Genomic DNA, 16293 nt, shown 5'->3' on the forward strand with positions numbered 1-16293 from the left:
AAGCTCAAGTTGTACCCAAACGAACCCGGGGTACGGGAAGAAAATTAATAATTAAGATGTTAATTTTTGACGTTTTCGATAAACTGGGTCCTACCATAGCAGGCTCGGTTCTGGACACCCTAGGTCACAGAACTACAGGATGACCGTTTTTTGACTATGAGAATTTTGCGAAACCGACACCTTACTGTTGTTCAAGCGATTCATCAGCTCCAGGAAGTTCGAGGTGTCCAAATTTCTGAAGGCACTGCTCGAAGAAGAGTTTATCAGTTTGGACTGATGGCTTTCGCCTCGTAAGAAGACGAGAATTGACCAGAACACTCTGTGGGCGAGATTTCACAAGGAATTGGCTGTTGTTCGTGGAGGGTCTTTCACAGCCACTCGCTATGTGGATGTTGGGACCATCATGCGTCGATGAAATCAGCGACAATCCTACTCTAATGCACGATAATGCCCATCCACATGCTCGCATAGTACAAACCTACCTTCAACAGCACAACATCAGGGTCTCAGTCTGGCCAGCCCGTTCTCCATTCTTGAACCCCATCGAAATTTATGGGATAACCTCAAAAGACGAATAAAAGCACGTCCGTCACCTCCACGATACACTCCACCATCTTGAAAGGATTCTTCGTGAAGATTGGGCTAACCTCCAGCAAAGAGACATTTCCAGTCTGGTAGAAAGTATGCTGAGGCGTCTTTGAGATGTAATTAAGGCAAGAAGAGGAAATACACGATATTAAAATGTTACTTTTTACTGTTTTCCTGAGCAATTTTTTTTTAAAATTTGTTTTTGCTTTTTTAGACAAAGACTCAATTATCAAACGTTAAAAACCGTGAAACTTCGATTAATATATAAAAGTATATACAAATCAAGTTGTATTACAAGTACCCCCCCCCGCGTCACAATCATATAAAACCGGCAGAATACAAATCCACATTTCACAAAACTTTCACCCAAAACCAATATGACAACGCAAGAATAGCACCACACTTCATGTGAGTATGAAATACTTGGTTCAAAATTTATATTTACATCTTAAATTGTATTTTTTTCCAATCAACATGTTTTGTAATTTACCTGAAGATGACCCGAATAAAGGTCGAAACGTCGGCAAAAAATGACAAAAGTGTTTTTCTAAACTACCTCATTCTTGACCGCTCAAGACTTCAACAAATTATTATGTTAAAGTTGAAAGAAACCAGGTATTCGGCAGTAATTTAATTTATTTATTTTATCATTTAATAAATTAAACTACCACCTTGGACTCAACTATGAATATTACTCAATTAATTAAGGTTTTTAGTTGAGATAAAAAAGTCAGTGTTACGATAGCTCAAGTGGTAGAGCAGCAGCGTATCTAGCCGAAGATCGTGGGTTCGAATCTCGCTCATGACACTGACTTTTTTTTGAGGACATAGAGGTATATGAGGAAATGAAGGAATGGATTCACCTTCCAAAGCAGCAACAAAGACTGGGGACTTTCATCAAATTAAGCTACCGCTAAACGACACCAAACAGGCTTTGCACAACAGCGAGTTTGGCAAATGGCAAGCTTGGTACAACACAGGGATTGGTATACAAGTCAATATTCCTCAGCCGTAAAAATTGGTGTGTGTCTACTACAAGGAGAGGCTAGGAAAAGCTCATTTAGGCTCCAGAAACAATTAAATTGGAAAGGAACTAAACAATTCGGGCATACAACCACAATCAACAAAATCAGACACCCATTATTAGAAATGTAGACTGACTACATGATCACGGAAACAATCTTCATAACTTCCTATAAAGTCTCAAAGGAGAGGAAGAACACAGGAGCCCATCAGATACAATGATATGGTACACAGATGGCTTTAAAACAAACGAAGGAACCGGATCAGGCGTTTTCTGTACAAGCCCAAAACATGAGCAATCAAACTCATTAGGGAAGTACACTTCAGTCCCTCAAGCAGAAATACATGCCATCAATGCTTGTGCCCTGGAAAATCTTAAAAGAGGTTACACTGACAAAAAATCCTCATAAGATCAGACAGCCAAGCAGCTATTAAAGCGTTGGCATGTAAAAGAATTACATCAAAACTAGTCAGTGAATGTATCCAAAATCTCCAAAACCTGGGAAAACACAACAACCTGATGATATCTTGGGTGCCAGGGCACAGGAGAATTCTGGCTAACGAAAAAACAGACAAACTGGCCAGAGGAGGATCTGCAAGACCATACATAGGCCCCGAACCTATACTTAGGACCTATACTTACAAATGTAGAATCCTTCATCACAGAATGGATCCAAGCAAAACAAAAAGAGAAGTGGATAAACTCTAGCGGTGCTAGACAGAGTAAACAACCCTCACTGAGACTGGCAAAAACACTGCTGCAATTGGAGAGGGCCAAACTCAGAGGAGTGGTAGGACTACTAACCGGTCACTGGTATCTGAGAAAACATCTACACAACATGGGTATATATAGCGATGACTCCATTTGCAGATTATGTAATGAGGAGGAGGAAACAGCCACTCATATCATCTTCGAATGCGAAGCAACAGCTCAATGGAGGTTTAACCTAACATACCAAAAAAACGTAGGGAATCAAATTGCAGCAGCAACAGTCAATGACCTGATACTTCTAAGAAGATTGAGTCTATTGACTGAAATAAGGAACTAGGAAGGTACAATAAGCCAGAAGGCTGCGGTGCCTGGGGAATACAAACTCCGCTTCCTAGTATCATTTCCACCATACCATACTCCACGGATCAAAGAAGTTGAAGGAAAAAAAAACCTTTTGACACCTTCATGTGGATTCGGACTAATCATGGAATCTGCGGTCATTACTTGAACCGAATACACCTTAGACCTTCCGACGTGTGACGAGCAAGACATATCATACTCGTATGCATGGAACACTCCATCCAAGAGAGATAAATAAACCGTCCACCTTACAAACTCTAATACAATCAGAAAATGATTTTATAAAGAAATTTTTAGGTTCCTGCAAGATAGCACGATAGAAATTTGATTTGATCCTCTATTTATGTTAATTATCATAAATTATTAATTATTAAGGTTTTTAGTTGAGATAAAAAAGTCAATGGTACGAGCGGGATTCGAACCCAAGATCTTCAGCTAGATACGCCGCTGCTCCTCCACTTGAGCTTTCGTGACCTCGAACCACTCGGACACCAACTTCCCAAGCTTTGGCAAGCAGCATCGGGTATCTCTTTTTTAGTTCGTCTTCTACTGATGTCAACGATATTTCATTGTGGAGCTGTTCATTCCTTACAAACCAGGGCACGTTTGTATCCTTTTTATTTGTGAGGTGGATGCAGAACACCAGATGGGCGAGCAATAAAACCATATTGGTTTTATTAGGCTTAGATAAAGGAGTTAAGTGGAATTTGGACAGAATTGCTACAGAGGATTGGTTTGATACGAAAATGAATTCTCGTTACACATCAGGATATGTGGTTATTCCAGGTGAGATGCGAGTCCAAGTGCAGCGTTAAGTATTTATATGAGTTCGCTTGAGGTACAATAGTTCCACCGAGTACTATGTGTGAGGGCCTTGAAGTCTTCTTATAAGTAAAGTTAATGAGTTTGGACTTAGTCGCATTCAGGTTAACTTTCCACTTGGATGCCTAATCATCAATTTTTTAGCAGTAATTCTGCATTTTTGTTTCTGCATCACTGAGCATGATACTTTGGGACAGCACAAATTGGGCTATTTCGATGTTGCTATCTGCTGGAAAGTCATGTACAGAATGTAAAGGAGGGGTCCTTGAGGAACACCCGCTGAGATGCTGTGTTTTTTTTTTTTTTTTGGCCTAACCTTTCGGCATTAGCCATAAACCTATTTCCCCGTGAGACAGATAGAGTGCCACCACCGCCGCAGGCAGCTGCCGCCCAAGGAGATATAACGGGTCACATTTTTCCCTCTCTTTTTTTTCCGGCTGTTTTAGGAGGATGTAGATAAAAACCATTTACAATTGTACACCTATGGAAAAGTCCACATCCCCCCCCACAACAATTTAAATTAATTTTTAAATTATTTATATATTATAATCTGTTAAATTTATTGGACATAATGGACGTAATTCATTTCTGAACCAAATGTCAAACAGTCAAACAGACAAATTTAAAAAAATAAAGATCAACGCTTTCTTTACTATTTTATGGCTGTCTCATTTCTCAATCAAATGGGTTTGATGCGGTGGGCTAATAGCGTTCTACTAAAATATCAAATTGCTGAAAAAAAACTATATCTACAAAATCGTTTGCTATCATTATTAACAAATTGATTAATGACTATTTTATGGTTTCAATACACCTATTTTTTAAATTTTATATACATGAAATTTGAAATAAAAACATCAATGTACAGATGGGATTCGAACCCATGGTCTAGAGTTGCATTCTGTTTGTAATAAATTTGTAATAAAGCGATTATCACTTAGATATTAATTAGGTGGAAGATAAACCCAATAGACCAGAAGGTACAAACAGGATATAAGTTAAGCTTAAGTTTTAAATATAAAAAAATATATGACTGCAGGTATTATTTATTTTTTATATAACAGAGCCAAATAGTAGACGTTGCTATAGGTACTTCTGTTTAAAATGTAATTCGTTAAAAAGTATACAATTGCTATTTAATGTGTATTATTTTAAACCGGTCACTTATCAATAAATGTGATCGTAGGTAATTTATTATGAAATGTGTACATAACTGGGGAAAACACTGGTGGTGACATTGTTTTCCTAGCAACGGTTACTTAGCAACCGATATAGACAGAAGGCCGACCGAGCAGTCGCACCAGTGCCCCAGCAGGATGACCAGCCCTGTCCCAGTGCCCAGGAGAGATGTTCCAAGCAAGATACCTGTACTTGATAGAGGATATGTATCTAGCGACATGTCCTCACCCGTCCAAGAAGAAATGTGGGTTGCACTATAAATCTGAAAATTAAAATTAAAATTTGAAATTATTGTAAGATTTAAGAACAAATAGTACATATATATACAAAATCTACTATCCACCAAAGGAATTCAATATTTTGTGCATAATTTTTGAAAACATTAGTTATTACATTTTTTTGGAGGATGCTTTCATGCCAAACTTTATCAATGTCATTGTTATATCTACAAAAATTTGAGGTTATCCCATAAATGTTCGATGGGGTTCAAGTCTGAAGAACGGGCTAGCCAGGCTAAGACCCTGATGTTATGCTGTTGAAGGTAGGTTTGTACTATGCGAGCATGTGGACGGGCATTATCGTGCATTAGAATAGGATTGTAGCTGATTTCATCAAGGATAGGCAATGCATGATGTTCCAAAATTTCATCCACATAGCGAATGGACGTCAAGGACCTTCGATGAACAACAACCAACTCTGTGCGACTCTCCTTTGAAATTCCCGCCCACACCATCACTGAGCTACATTGAAAAGGTCGGCTGGGAAAAATTACAGGCTTCATATCTTTCATTTCGCCCTCTCCACACTCTTTCACGCCCATCTGGAGATCGTTGAGCAAATCTACACTCGTCTGTAAAAAGTACAGCAGACCAATCGTCCAAAGACGAACGGCTGTGTTCTTGAGCAAATGGGAGCTGTGCAACTCCGTGTGTTCTGGTCAATTCTGGTCCTCTTACGGGGTGAAAAGCCATCAGTCCATACTGATTTAATCTTCTTCAACCAGTGCCTTTAGAAATTTGGTTACCTCGAACTTCCTGGAGCTGATGAATCGCTTGAACAATAGTAAGGTGCCGGTTTCCAAAATTCTCACAGTCAAAAAACGGTCATCCTGCGGTTCTGTTACCCTTAGGTGTCCAGAACTGGGCCTTCTATGGTAGCACCCAGTTTCTCGAAAACATCTAACATGCTTCGTCTCGCATAGTTTCATAGGGAACTCCGATGGCAGCATAGAGCATGATGAAACGTCCTTCATCAAGTGCCACACCATGTGCAACATCCTCAGCACTAAGTGGCAGTTTCATGTTTAAAAATTGAAATTAAGAAAACAAAGATGAAAACTAAACAGTTTATTGCTTCCAGATTCAAATGAGACTGAATTTTTTGCTTCCAGTGTAATACATACCCCAACTAAGCTCTCTCTCTCTTTCTCATCTCTCATCATTTACATTGTTATTATTATTATTCGCATTAATTAAAGAGAAATCGTTATTCCCTTGCTCTTTCCTAGGTTGTCAAGAACTGAAGGTGCATTCAATTCCACCAAGAAGGAATTCAATATTTTGTGCATAATTTTTGAAAACATTAGTTATTACATTTTTTTGGAGGATGCTTTCATGCCAAACTTTATCAATGTCATTGTTATATCTACAAAAATTGTTAGAGTTTTCAATTCCTTCCATTTTATGTTAATAATAATGATTCCGCATTTCATACATTTTATGATTCCTATTCGTACCTCGTAACTGAAACACAGGTATGCTATTTGTATTCCGATGGAGTATGGTATGGTGGAAAGGATGCTAGGAAGCGGGGTTTGTATTCCCCAGGCACTGCAGCCTTCTGGCTTATTGTACCTTCCTAGTTCCTTAGTTCAGAATAAACTCAATCCTTCTTCTTAGATGTATCACGTCATTGACTGTTGCTGCTGCAATTTGATTCCCTATCTTTTCCGTACGTTAGGTTATACCTCCATTGAGCTGTTGCTTCGCATTCGAAGATGATATGAGTGGCTGTTTCCTCCTCCTCATTAAATAATCTACAAATAGGATCATCACTGTATATACCCATGTTGTGTAGATGTTTTCTCAGATACCAGTGACCGGTTAGTAGTCCCACCACTCCTCTGAGTTTGGCCCTCTCCAATTGTAGCAGTGTTTTTGCCAGTCTCGGTGAGGGCCGATGGAGTAAGTAATCTTTGATTTCAACATAGAAAATTTCTCTTATTGGAGATATAATCATGTCAATCTGTGACTTTTTTCTCCTTTATTTATACTTGCGCCAATGCGCTGAGGTTAAGCAAATCTGATATCTTACTTTGGAAAACAATGCAAAATTAACACAGAAAATATATATAAAACAGAAAAAAGGAACCATTTTCCAGGAAGTCCTAAGGCCAGTGACGCTTCAGCCGTTGTGTAGTATTATTTGATGGTGCAGGATGAATGATTTCTGACGGTTTGTGTGACTGGATAATTGTTTGTTTCTTGTAGCAGTTTTTTGCTACTTTAAGGACATATTGGATGTTAAGATCATTGTGAATTGTATAATTGGGTACATAGAAAGGAGCATTGATGATGTGTATGAGTACGTTGGAGGTTAGAACATTTTGTTGAACGTGAAATTTCAATGCTGTCCAAATTGGTGTAGAGACAGTTTTGGTTGTCGAGCAATCTTTTAAGCAACCTGAATCATCTTTTTAGCTTTTGTCTTTTACGTCACATTTGAGGGTTCAATGTAAGTCATTTGCTGAGCCCCAAGGTAGCAGATTTCATTAGCTGATGGGATACGATTTTACTAAATGGAAGCAGTGGTCATTCAACAAAGGGAGAAAGTTACATGTTCACATTTTGTCATCTTCCACTGCTTGAACTATTTCTCAATTATGTGTCATAGGTTTGTAGGTTTCTGGTTAAGATGAGAGAAAAGGATAGCGGTACCATCTTGCATAGGTGGTAAGAGTTGTTTCAAGCAGAGTAGGAATGCCTGCGGTATTTACCGTGTAGACGATGGGCCCTAAGATAATTCCTTGTGGTATCCCTGTATCTGTGCGATACCTGGCTGATAGAGACTGGCCACAATGACTTGAAAGTACCTGATGGTTAGGTTAGATGTAAAAATTTTTGGTGTGTGATTACATATGAGAATTTTGTAAATATATGCCAGTAAAGACTAGAAGTTAGAGAAATAATGAATTTTCAGGCACTTGTCATCTTTGTTGATCACTCTGCTATACCGTAAACTCACAATTAGTTAATTATTTCAATAAACAAGACTATTAATAAAATTAACAAATTTTGCCTATTGGTTCCTTTTTTTGAATAAAACTAAACAAACAATTAATTGTTTACAAACTTTCGTTTGAAGTAAATATGATCTATAAAATTATTTAAATTGAAAGTAGCAATATTTTGTGCTGTACAATTTATTGATTTTTGAATTTAGTAGGCAGTGATTTTTTTACCTTCAGGAGCATTCCATATGAACAGTGAATAATGAGCGGCTTAAATAGTTTTTTTCTAAATTTAATAATAATTTATATAGTTTAACAATTTTTTTTCCCAGGCCCAGTTTTGTACATGTTGCAGAGGTTCATAGCTCAAGAATCCAATTGCTAACACCAAGTGATGACGGTGGAAACAAAAAGGTTGAGAAGAAAAGGAAAAAAGTACGAAAAAGATCTACATTTACGATCAAGCAGTCTGAGGATGATATAATTGTTTACAATTCAGATGAAATTGAAAACTCTGTTAAATCAAGCAAAGACACGCTGAGCTCAGAGGACTCTCACAAGCCCATGATCAAATTGAGGGGTTCAAGCGCTGTCTCAGTCAAAGAACGTGTTGAAATGTTAAATATGCTTAGCAGAGAGAGCAACGTCCCTAAGAGTGTCAGTGACCCTGTTTTTAAAGAACCTGGCCCTGTCGCTTGGAGGAGGCCAGTCAGCTCAAAGGAAAAAAGGGGATCTGCCACTGAAACACTAAGTGACTCTTCAACAGGGGGGTCATCGAAGATCAAGCTTGCACCACTCTCAGCAAGGCATCGCAGGCCACGCGGAAGTGCGACTGAAACTCTCAGTGAAGATTCTGGCAATTCGCCTGAGAAGTTATCAAAGCCGCCTGTCCCTTTGCCTAGGAAGTCGCTTACAAAATCATCTGAAGACATAATTTCCCTTCAGGCCGAAGTTAAAAACGCTGATTCTCCGAAGAGCTACTGCACGACTTCATCAATGGACTACAGAGATACTGGTGTCATTCCTCCTCCAAGGCAGAGGAGACATAAGAAAAAGCGAAAACTGAAAGACACACCAAAATCAAATGAAAAGGATTCTGATTTGGAAAGTAAGACAACTGAACGAAGTATTGTTGATGAGAATAAAGCACCAAGTCCAACCCCTGCTACAGGTTATGCTCTTTCCACCTTACTCATTCATTCTCTCTCTGAAATTATTATATTACATTCATATTACTATAATTATTATAATCCTTTGGTTTTTAGATGACACTGCAGTCTGCCTTTCAATCCATGGTGCTGAACCTCTAAAGATGAGAGATTTCAATTCTAAACCTTATCTGAAGGTGCATGTCCTTGATGTTAAGGAATGCGCATACCGAAGAAGTGCTTTTGGAAAAATGAATATTGATGTCTTGCAAACACATCCATTTGACAATTTATACCAAAGGTATAAAATAATACTAAGACTTGTAGGGAAATTAATTCTTGATTTTCAGATAGCAGAATATTTGTCTTAAAAAACACTTTAAGTTATAATTTAACTCATTTAAATAATTTATTTCAGAACTGTTATGCCAAGGTGGGATGAGGATCTTGTATGGATGGAGCCAATATCGCATATTGCTTCAACATCAACTCTCATGCTGTTTGAACTGTTTTCAAACGATTCATCAGACATGATCGCTTGGGCTTTCCTGCGACCTGTTGGTGTCAACGGAGCGACTAATGTTGGTAAAAAGCTGCGGCTTCAATTGTACAAACCGTCTCGTTCATTGCCATCAGCCGCCAAGAGCTCTGAACTGCCAAAAGTATTTGAGGTTATAAAAGAGGTGTAAACACAAGATTACAAAAAATTTTTTTTCTAGCCATTCTTTTGGTGGCAGCGAGGAAAATACTCAGTTTATAAGAGCACGCTTTTCATCACGTTGAATTCCATACCGTCTAATTTTGTAGTGAAGCCGCAGGAGCTTGAAGATTTAAAAACTCAGCAAGAAGATAAGCCAAAAGAGGATAACCCTCCAGAAATCAGCTCACATGTGGAAGAAGAACTGGAGAGAGTGATTTGGAGTAGGCTGCCAAATCTATCGTGCAAGCTACCAAATAAAGTCTTGAAACAGTTACCGACAGGTCCGGATGGAGGGATGGCCATCGCTTTCAACCACACCGGCCTGCTACTTGCCTGTCACACTTCAAATACCATAACAGTTTTTACATATAAAGGAACAAGATATCTTACACTAGCGGGCCATCATGGCTTGGTTTACAGTCTTTCATGGTCCCCTGATGACAAATATCTCCTGTCGACTTCCGCCGATGCCACAGGAATCATCTGGGACATTGCGAACAAGAGGACAAGGCCGTTCAAAGTCTTCCCACATCCCAGTTATGTCTACAGTGCATGCTGGTTGGAACTGAAATTCATAATAGCAACTGGATGTTACGATTATCAGGTACGCCTCTGGAGCAGCGCTTCGGATTCTGGCGCGTATCCGGTTCAACATCTGATTCATCACAAGGCTCGTGTGAACACGTTAGGCGCTCTTAAGCCTCACGATGGCCCCAATGGAAACGAGCTTCTCGTCTCCGGAGATAGCGATGGTGTCATTATATTCTGGAAAGCTAAAAGTGAAGGGTAATATTTCTTTTTCTCTCTCCTTTTCTAATTACGTCTATGTCCTAACAACTTTACAGATCTCTAGAGCTGAGCAGAGAATTGAAAATAAGAGAACTCAGAGGTAAAATCATAAATAGCTTAACTATCCATCCTGCAGGAAAACGACTTCTCATTCATACAAGAGACAGCCTTCTAAGGATGATCGACATAGAGTCAGGATCTGTCCTTCAATGGTTTCAGGTACATATTCAATCGGGCAGTGCCAAATGCATTACCCTAACCATCCCTAACCTATATCGATCTTATTTTTAATACTATATTTACTAAAAGTTTAATAATTATAATGTGAACTGAACTGGCACGTGGTCCTTATTGGGTCAGTCTTCACTTGCCGGTTTGTTGTACTACTCAAATCCGCGATAGAAGTGAGCCCAATTCTGAGTTCACCGACGCACCGACCAACAACAAGCATCAATTACAATTTGCATCCTAAGAATTGATTAAGTTTAAAAATGACACAATATTTACTTCTTATTATTAATTTAATTTTTATATTGTACTGCAGCAGAGTTTCGATTAGTCCTTTTTTTCCAGCTAAACCGCCAGATAATTGGAATATTTATTATAATTATTATTTAACCACTGAATATCTGAGAATAGTTCAACATACAGAATACAGTTGGAGATTTTGCTTTTTCAACAAAGGTTTTAGCATTTATTAGTGCCTAATTTTTGCTAATTCTACTTAGTACAATAAAATCATAGAAAAAAATATATTTGGGAGGACTTGCGCAAAATCCGTGATGCACTTAGCCAAATTTTTGCCACACATAGAATAAATCAGAAACGATCATGCCAAGTTCTATAAAATTTTATTGGCCAGATAGCAAGATATGTACATTCATATGTATACATGTAAAATATGTATATTTTTAAAGAGAATACTTTTTGTAAATGAATGTAAGTTTAGTCCTTGAAAGAGGTTTCTATCTGTTTTGTCTAATTTTGTTGATCTTTTAAGACTTAACCTTTAAATAAGCCCAGTAAATAACTTTGGGATACGATAGAGAAATTATATTTTGAAAGGTCCCCTAACAACGTTTTATATCAATGTTTAGACCCATGAATGTGTTTGTCATAAAGCATGTTTTCAACTGTTTTTATCCCAAAGGTTGCTTCTTTTTAAAGATTTTATAGGTTAATTTTTGCTCAATGTTTTTGTCTAATTTTGTTGATCTTTTAAGACTTAACCTTTAAATAAGCCCAGTAATTAACTTTGTGATACGATAGAGAAATTATATTTTGAAGGGTCCCCTAACAACATTTTATATCTATGTTTAGACCCATGCAAGTGTATGTCATAAAGCATGTTTTCAATTGTTTTTATCCCAAAGGTTGCTTATTTTTCAAGATTTTATAGGTTAATTTTTCTCAATGTTTTTGTTTGTTGATCTTTTAAGACTTAACCTTTAAATAAGCCCAGTAATTAACTTTGTGATACGATAGAGAAATTATATTTTGAAGGGTCCCCTAACAACGTTTTATATTTATGTTTAGACCCATGCATGTGTTTGTCATAAAGCATGTTTTCAATTGTTTTTATTCCAAAGGTTGCTTCTTTTTAAAGATTTTATAGGTTAATTTTTTCTTAAGAACAATTAAAACCAGTTTTTTCTTAAATTTATATTTTTGAAGTAGACCTGCTTCTATACAGCATATAAAACTTTACAATAATCCAGATGCGCCAGAAAAAAAAAAAGTCAACGAACCAATATTAGGACAAATGAAAATGAAATCAAAAGAGCAATTTCTCCTCTGTTTCATAAAATTTAGTTGATCAACTAGTGAAATATTAAGGGTATTTCGATGAGTTAATAGCGATGATGTATATAACGGTTGGGCCATAATTATCGAAATGTTTGGCTATTGCAAATGCACATGTCTATGTACGTTATGCATAGATTGATCTCAATAATTTTGCTCTGGTTAGATTTCATGTTTAAAAAAAATTATAATGCAAGAAAGACAACAATTGTTTTTATTGATTTTTGGATGTTTTGTTGTAGGCTGAAAACATCCAAAGCTAGAAAGTTTTTTTTAATATCACAAATTAACCAATGCTTCTCTATATTTGAGAAAAATGTCAGATTTATAAAGTTTTTGGACAATTATGTAAATTTAAAATAATCATTATTTAGGTCATTTAACAAAACACTTAATCGTCTGTTTGCAATGATCAATAAATAGAAAATTACATACATCAGATTTACGTTTTTGTAAAATTCCACGTCTGTTGGTTTATTGTGTATATTTTTGTAACTTTTTTATTTTCCTAAAAAGGATTTTCTTTAAAATAGGGTTAGTCCAAGAGTCATGTACTTGACTGCCCTTCTTGTTAGGGTTGCTGATGATGGGCAGCCCGAAATGTACATGAAAACATGTGAAATAAATTAACCTGTCTCTTGGACTAACCTATTTTAAATAAAATCCTTTTTAGGAAAATAAAAGAGGTAAAAAATATCCTTATATTCGTCGCATAACCTCATGTGCATCAACACATCAATGTCTGCCAATCTAAAATGCAAATTTTTTGGAAAGTCGACTAAGGCCGTACCGCGTAAATGTGAAATGTTAAGTTTGAGAGAGACCTGTTGGGTCTGTCCACTTTTTTTGCGGGTTTAGATGTACGTTTCGGCCTAAGCCATCAGTTTCAATTGTCCTCAAGGGGTCAGGTGAAACGCGTTTGAGAGAGTCGACAGACCCAATATAGTGATGCAGTGCCAATCAGTCAAAAATTGAAAATAAACACCACCTACAATCAGATTAACCCTAGGACCGCCGAGTCCGTTGTTAAAGCGAGACTAGGCGGGTCCAGTGAAGATCCTTTAAAGTTAACTTTCATCCTTTGACGGATCTTCAGAATTTAACGTTTTCATTGTTCCAGGGTGGAATGAACACCAAGCTCCAGACGGGGTCGACGTTCTGCGGCTGTGGGTCCAGAGTAATAGCGTGTTCGGAAGACGGCAGCCTGTCGATCTGGGACGGCCACACCGGCGAGAAAACAGCAATGTACACGAGACTTTACAGTCCTGATTCTCCTGCAGCAGTCTCCTTCCACCCGCACGAGCACATGATGGCTTTAGTCTCCCATTCCAGCCAGGGTTTCCCTGCCCTGACGATATCCGTTTTCGGACGGGACTCGGACGGCGACGAGGTCGGTCTAGTGTGGACGGAGAAATCCATGGGTGTCCACAAATCGCAGTACAGCCTGAGTTCATCGGCGACGAGCAGGTGCAGCGCCGAACAGCGCGTCTCCGACTCGCCCGAGCCGAAATCGACGAAAAAGAAAAAAAAGGACGTGGGAATTCTCAAATCGTTGCTCTGGGGGTCAAAAAAAGAAAGGAAAGGAATCGGCAATGACGCTTTTCACGACACGGAAATATTTGCGCCGAGTGCTAGGAAAGATTCGTCGGCGAGGAGAACAAAAAAAGAATCTAGGATGGCCGAGGGCGATACTCACATGGACCATAGGCTTTCAGATATAATTAAGAAAATGGACAAAATTCTAGTCGCCATTTCTCCAGACAACCCAAAACTATAAACCCCCATGAGGAATTTAACATAATATTTTTAAACGTCCATATAAATGCAAAAACTTTTATCTGTTAAAAATCAAATAATAAATACTTGATTGTACCTAAAGAACCTGCTCCCGTTTGTAAACTGTTCATTAAAAATAGCCATTGGACATCTTGATGTGTTCATCTAGTCTTCAGTACATTAGAACATGTTACAATGTTAGTGTTAAAGCGTTATGAAATTTTTTAGAACTTTATTTTATATTAAACATCGTGAATTTTCTTCTGTTTTAATTTTTATTTGCTATGTTTAATAATTTCTTGTATCTTCATAAAAAATTGAATTAGTATGTTTATTTTGTTAATTAATTATAATAATAAAACTTTTATAAAACCATTATATTTAGTGGTCTATTGACGAAATTACGTCTTTTAATTAATTAATCTTTTTATGTTAGGTTTTGGATGAAATGAAGTGGTTAGAGCAAAGGCGTATTGAAACGAAGGTCGTGGGTTCGAATCCCGCTCGTGACGCTAACTTTTTGAAGTCACAATATCTCAAGTAGTTAGAGCGGCGTATTGAGCCCAAGGTCGTAGGTTCGAATCCCGCTCGTGACACTAACTTTTTGAAGTCACGATAGCTCAAGTGGTTAGAGCGACGTATTGAGCCCAAGGTCGTAGGTTCGAATCCCGGTCGTGACACTAACGTTTATACAACTTTACAGTTATTAATACCATTTAGTTGTAGTTTTCAACTAGCAATTATCGCATCTCAGTAGAACTTTATTGATTACGATATTGCCACTGCGCAACGTTATCCACTGTTTGTGTCCACTCTCAAGCTGCATTTTTTCTTTATCTTGAAGACGGTAGGTTCTCCAGACTAGAGGCTCTCAAAAATTACCTCACTTGAAATAGTTCGATCGCCACTTTTCTTGGTTCTCTGCCTTGAAATCACTGTTCGCGAAATATAGTATTGACTTCTCCCTGTCATTGGAAATTCTCAGTAACTAGAAATTGACTCTGATTAATGCCCAAAACCGCAATGAATGACCGCTGATCGTGCCATGAGCTCAAAACTTACAAATCCATACACACACTTGTCACTTGCACAAGAGAGAAAAAATAGTTCAGAAAACTGGTTAAAACTGACAATCATCAAAGAGCAGATCTGCACTTTGCCAGGCAAGCAGAAAAACTTTATTTAGTTTATTTATTTAAATAATTGTAGTAATAATATAGATGATCTAATGACAATTTTCCCAGTACGATCGGGTACCATAATTTTTTCCATCCCTGCATCAAAAAAGGCATCAGTAGAAAACTGTCCAATTTGTACTATTTTATACTAATACTATGGCTTACGATTCTGTCCCTCACTCTTCTCTCCTCTCTAAACTCGAATCTTTTTTCTTCTCCTCCAGCACCATCCGTTGGTTCCACTCCTACCTTACCAATCGCCACCAAGCTGACTCCCTTCCCAATGGCCTTACCTCCTCCTTCCTCCCTCTAAAATCTGGGGTGCCCCAAGGCTCTAGCATCTCTCCTATCCTTTTTTCCATTTATATCAATGTTCTGCCCGACTCCATCCAGTCCTGTAACTATCTCCTATATGCCGATGACTCCCAAATATACATATCCTTCCACCCTTCCGATCTTCACTCGGCCACTCTCAAAAAGACCTAAACTCCATCAACGAATAGGCCCATAAAAATTCCCTAGTCCTCAATCCGTCCAAATCCACCGCCCTAATTATCGGGTCCTGGCAACTCCTCAATTCCCTCCCCAGCATCCCACCTCTTATGCTAAATAACCATCCCATCGTGACCACACTCGTCGTCCTCCTTACATCATCCAATCCCTCCAATTCAACTCCTCACATCTCACTCGTAAGACCCGCTCATCCCCAATCGACCTTATCCTTCCGCAACATACGACCCATACCTTCGAAAGATCCTTTCTGATCCGAGCCCTTAAAATCTGGAACTCTCTTCCCCTTTCTATTCGTCACGCTGCCTCCTTTTCCTTCTTTAAATCCCACCTGTATAATCACCTCCTCTCCCACCAAGCAGAGACCTCACGTTAACATTTGTTATTTTCGCCTAATATTCTCGTAATTTTTTCTTCTGTCCTGTCTTATTGGTATACATTGTGCCAAGATTTCTTTTTTTTTTACTTTTAACTTC

The 16293-nt window shown here is 38.1% G+C and overlaps 1 protein-coding gene and 1 pseudogene across 2 annotated transcripts; one reads left to right on the forward strand and one right to left on the reverse strand.

The window, feature by feature from the left end:
* Positions 1–4809: 4809 nt before the first annotated feature.
* Positions 4810–14390, forward strand: LOC106667446 (jouberin). 2 transcript variants are annotated; one of them, XM_014395404.2, is made up of 7 exons: positions 4810–4928; positions 8246–9084; positions 9179–9362; positions 9480–9723; positions 9781–10547; positions 10607–10769; positions 13474–14390. In XM_014395404.2, the coding sequence occupies exons 1-7, from the start codon at positions 4822–4824 to the stop codon at positions 14128–14130; spliced, it is 2961 nt and encodes a 986-aa protein (XP_014250890.2). In that variant the 5' UTR covers positions 4810–4821; the 3' UTR covers positions 14131–14390. The 2 variants fall into 2 exon arrangements, with proteins under 2 accessions (XP_014250890.2, XP_014250889.1); XM_014395403.1 differs by lacking the exon at positions 4810–4928 and adding an exon at positions 7856–7917.
* Positions 14391–14814: 424 nt separating this feature from the next.
* Positions 14815–14923, reverse strand: LOC112126296 (annotated as a pseudogene).
* Positions 14924–16293: the final 1370 nt, after the last annotated feature.

The sequence above is a fragment of the Cimex lectularius genome, unplaced genomic scaffold (genome assembly GCF_000648675.2).
Source record: "Cimex lectularius strain Harlan isolate CLEC.00 unplaced genomic scaffold, Clec_2.1 scaffold10, whole genome shotgun sequence".
NCBI lineage: Eukaryota > Metazoa > Arthropoda > Insecta > Hemiptera > Cimicidae > Cimex > Cimex lectularius.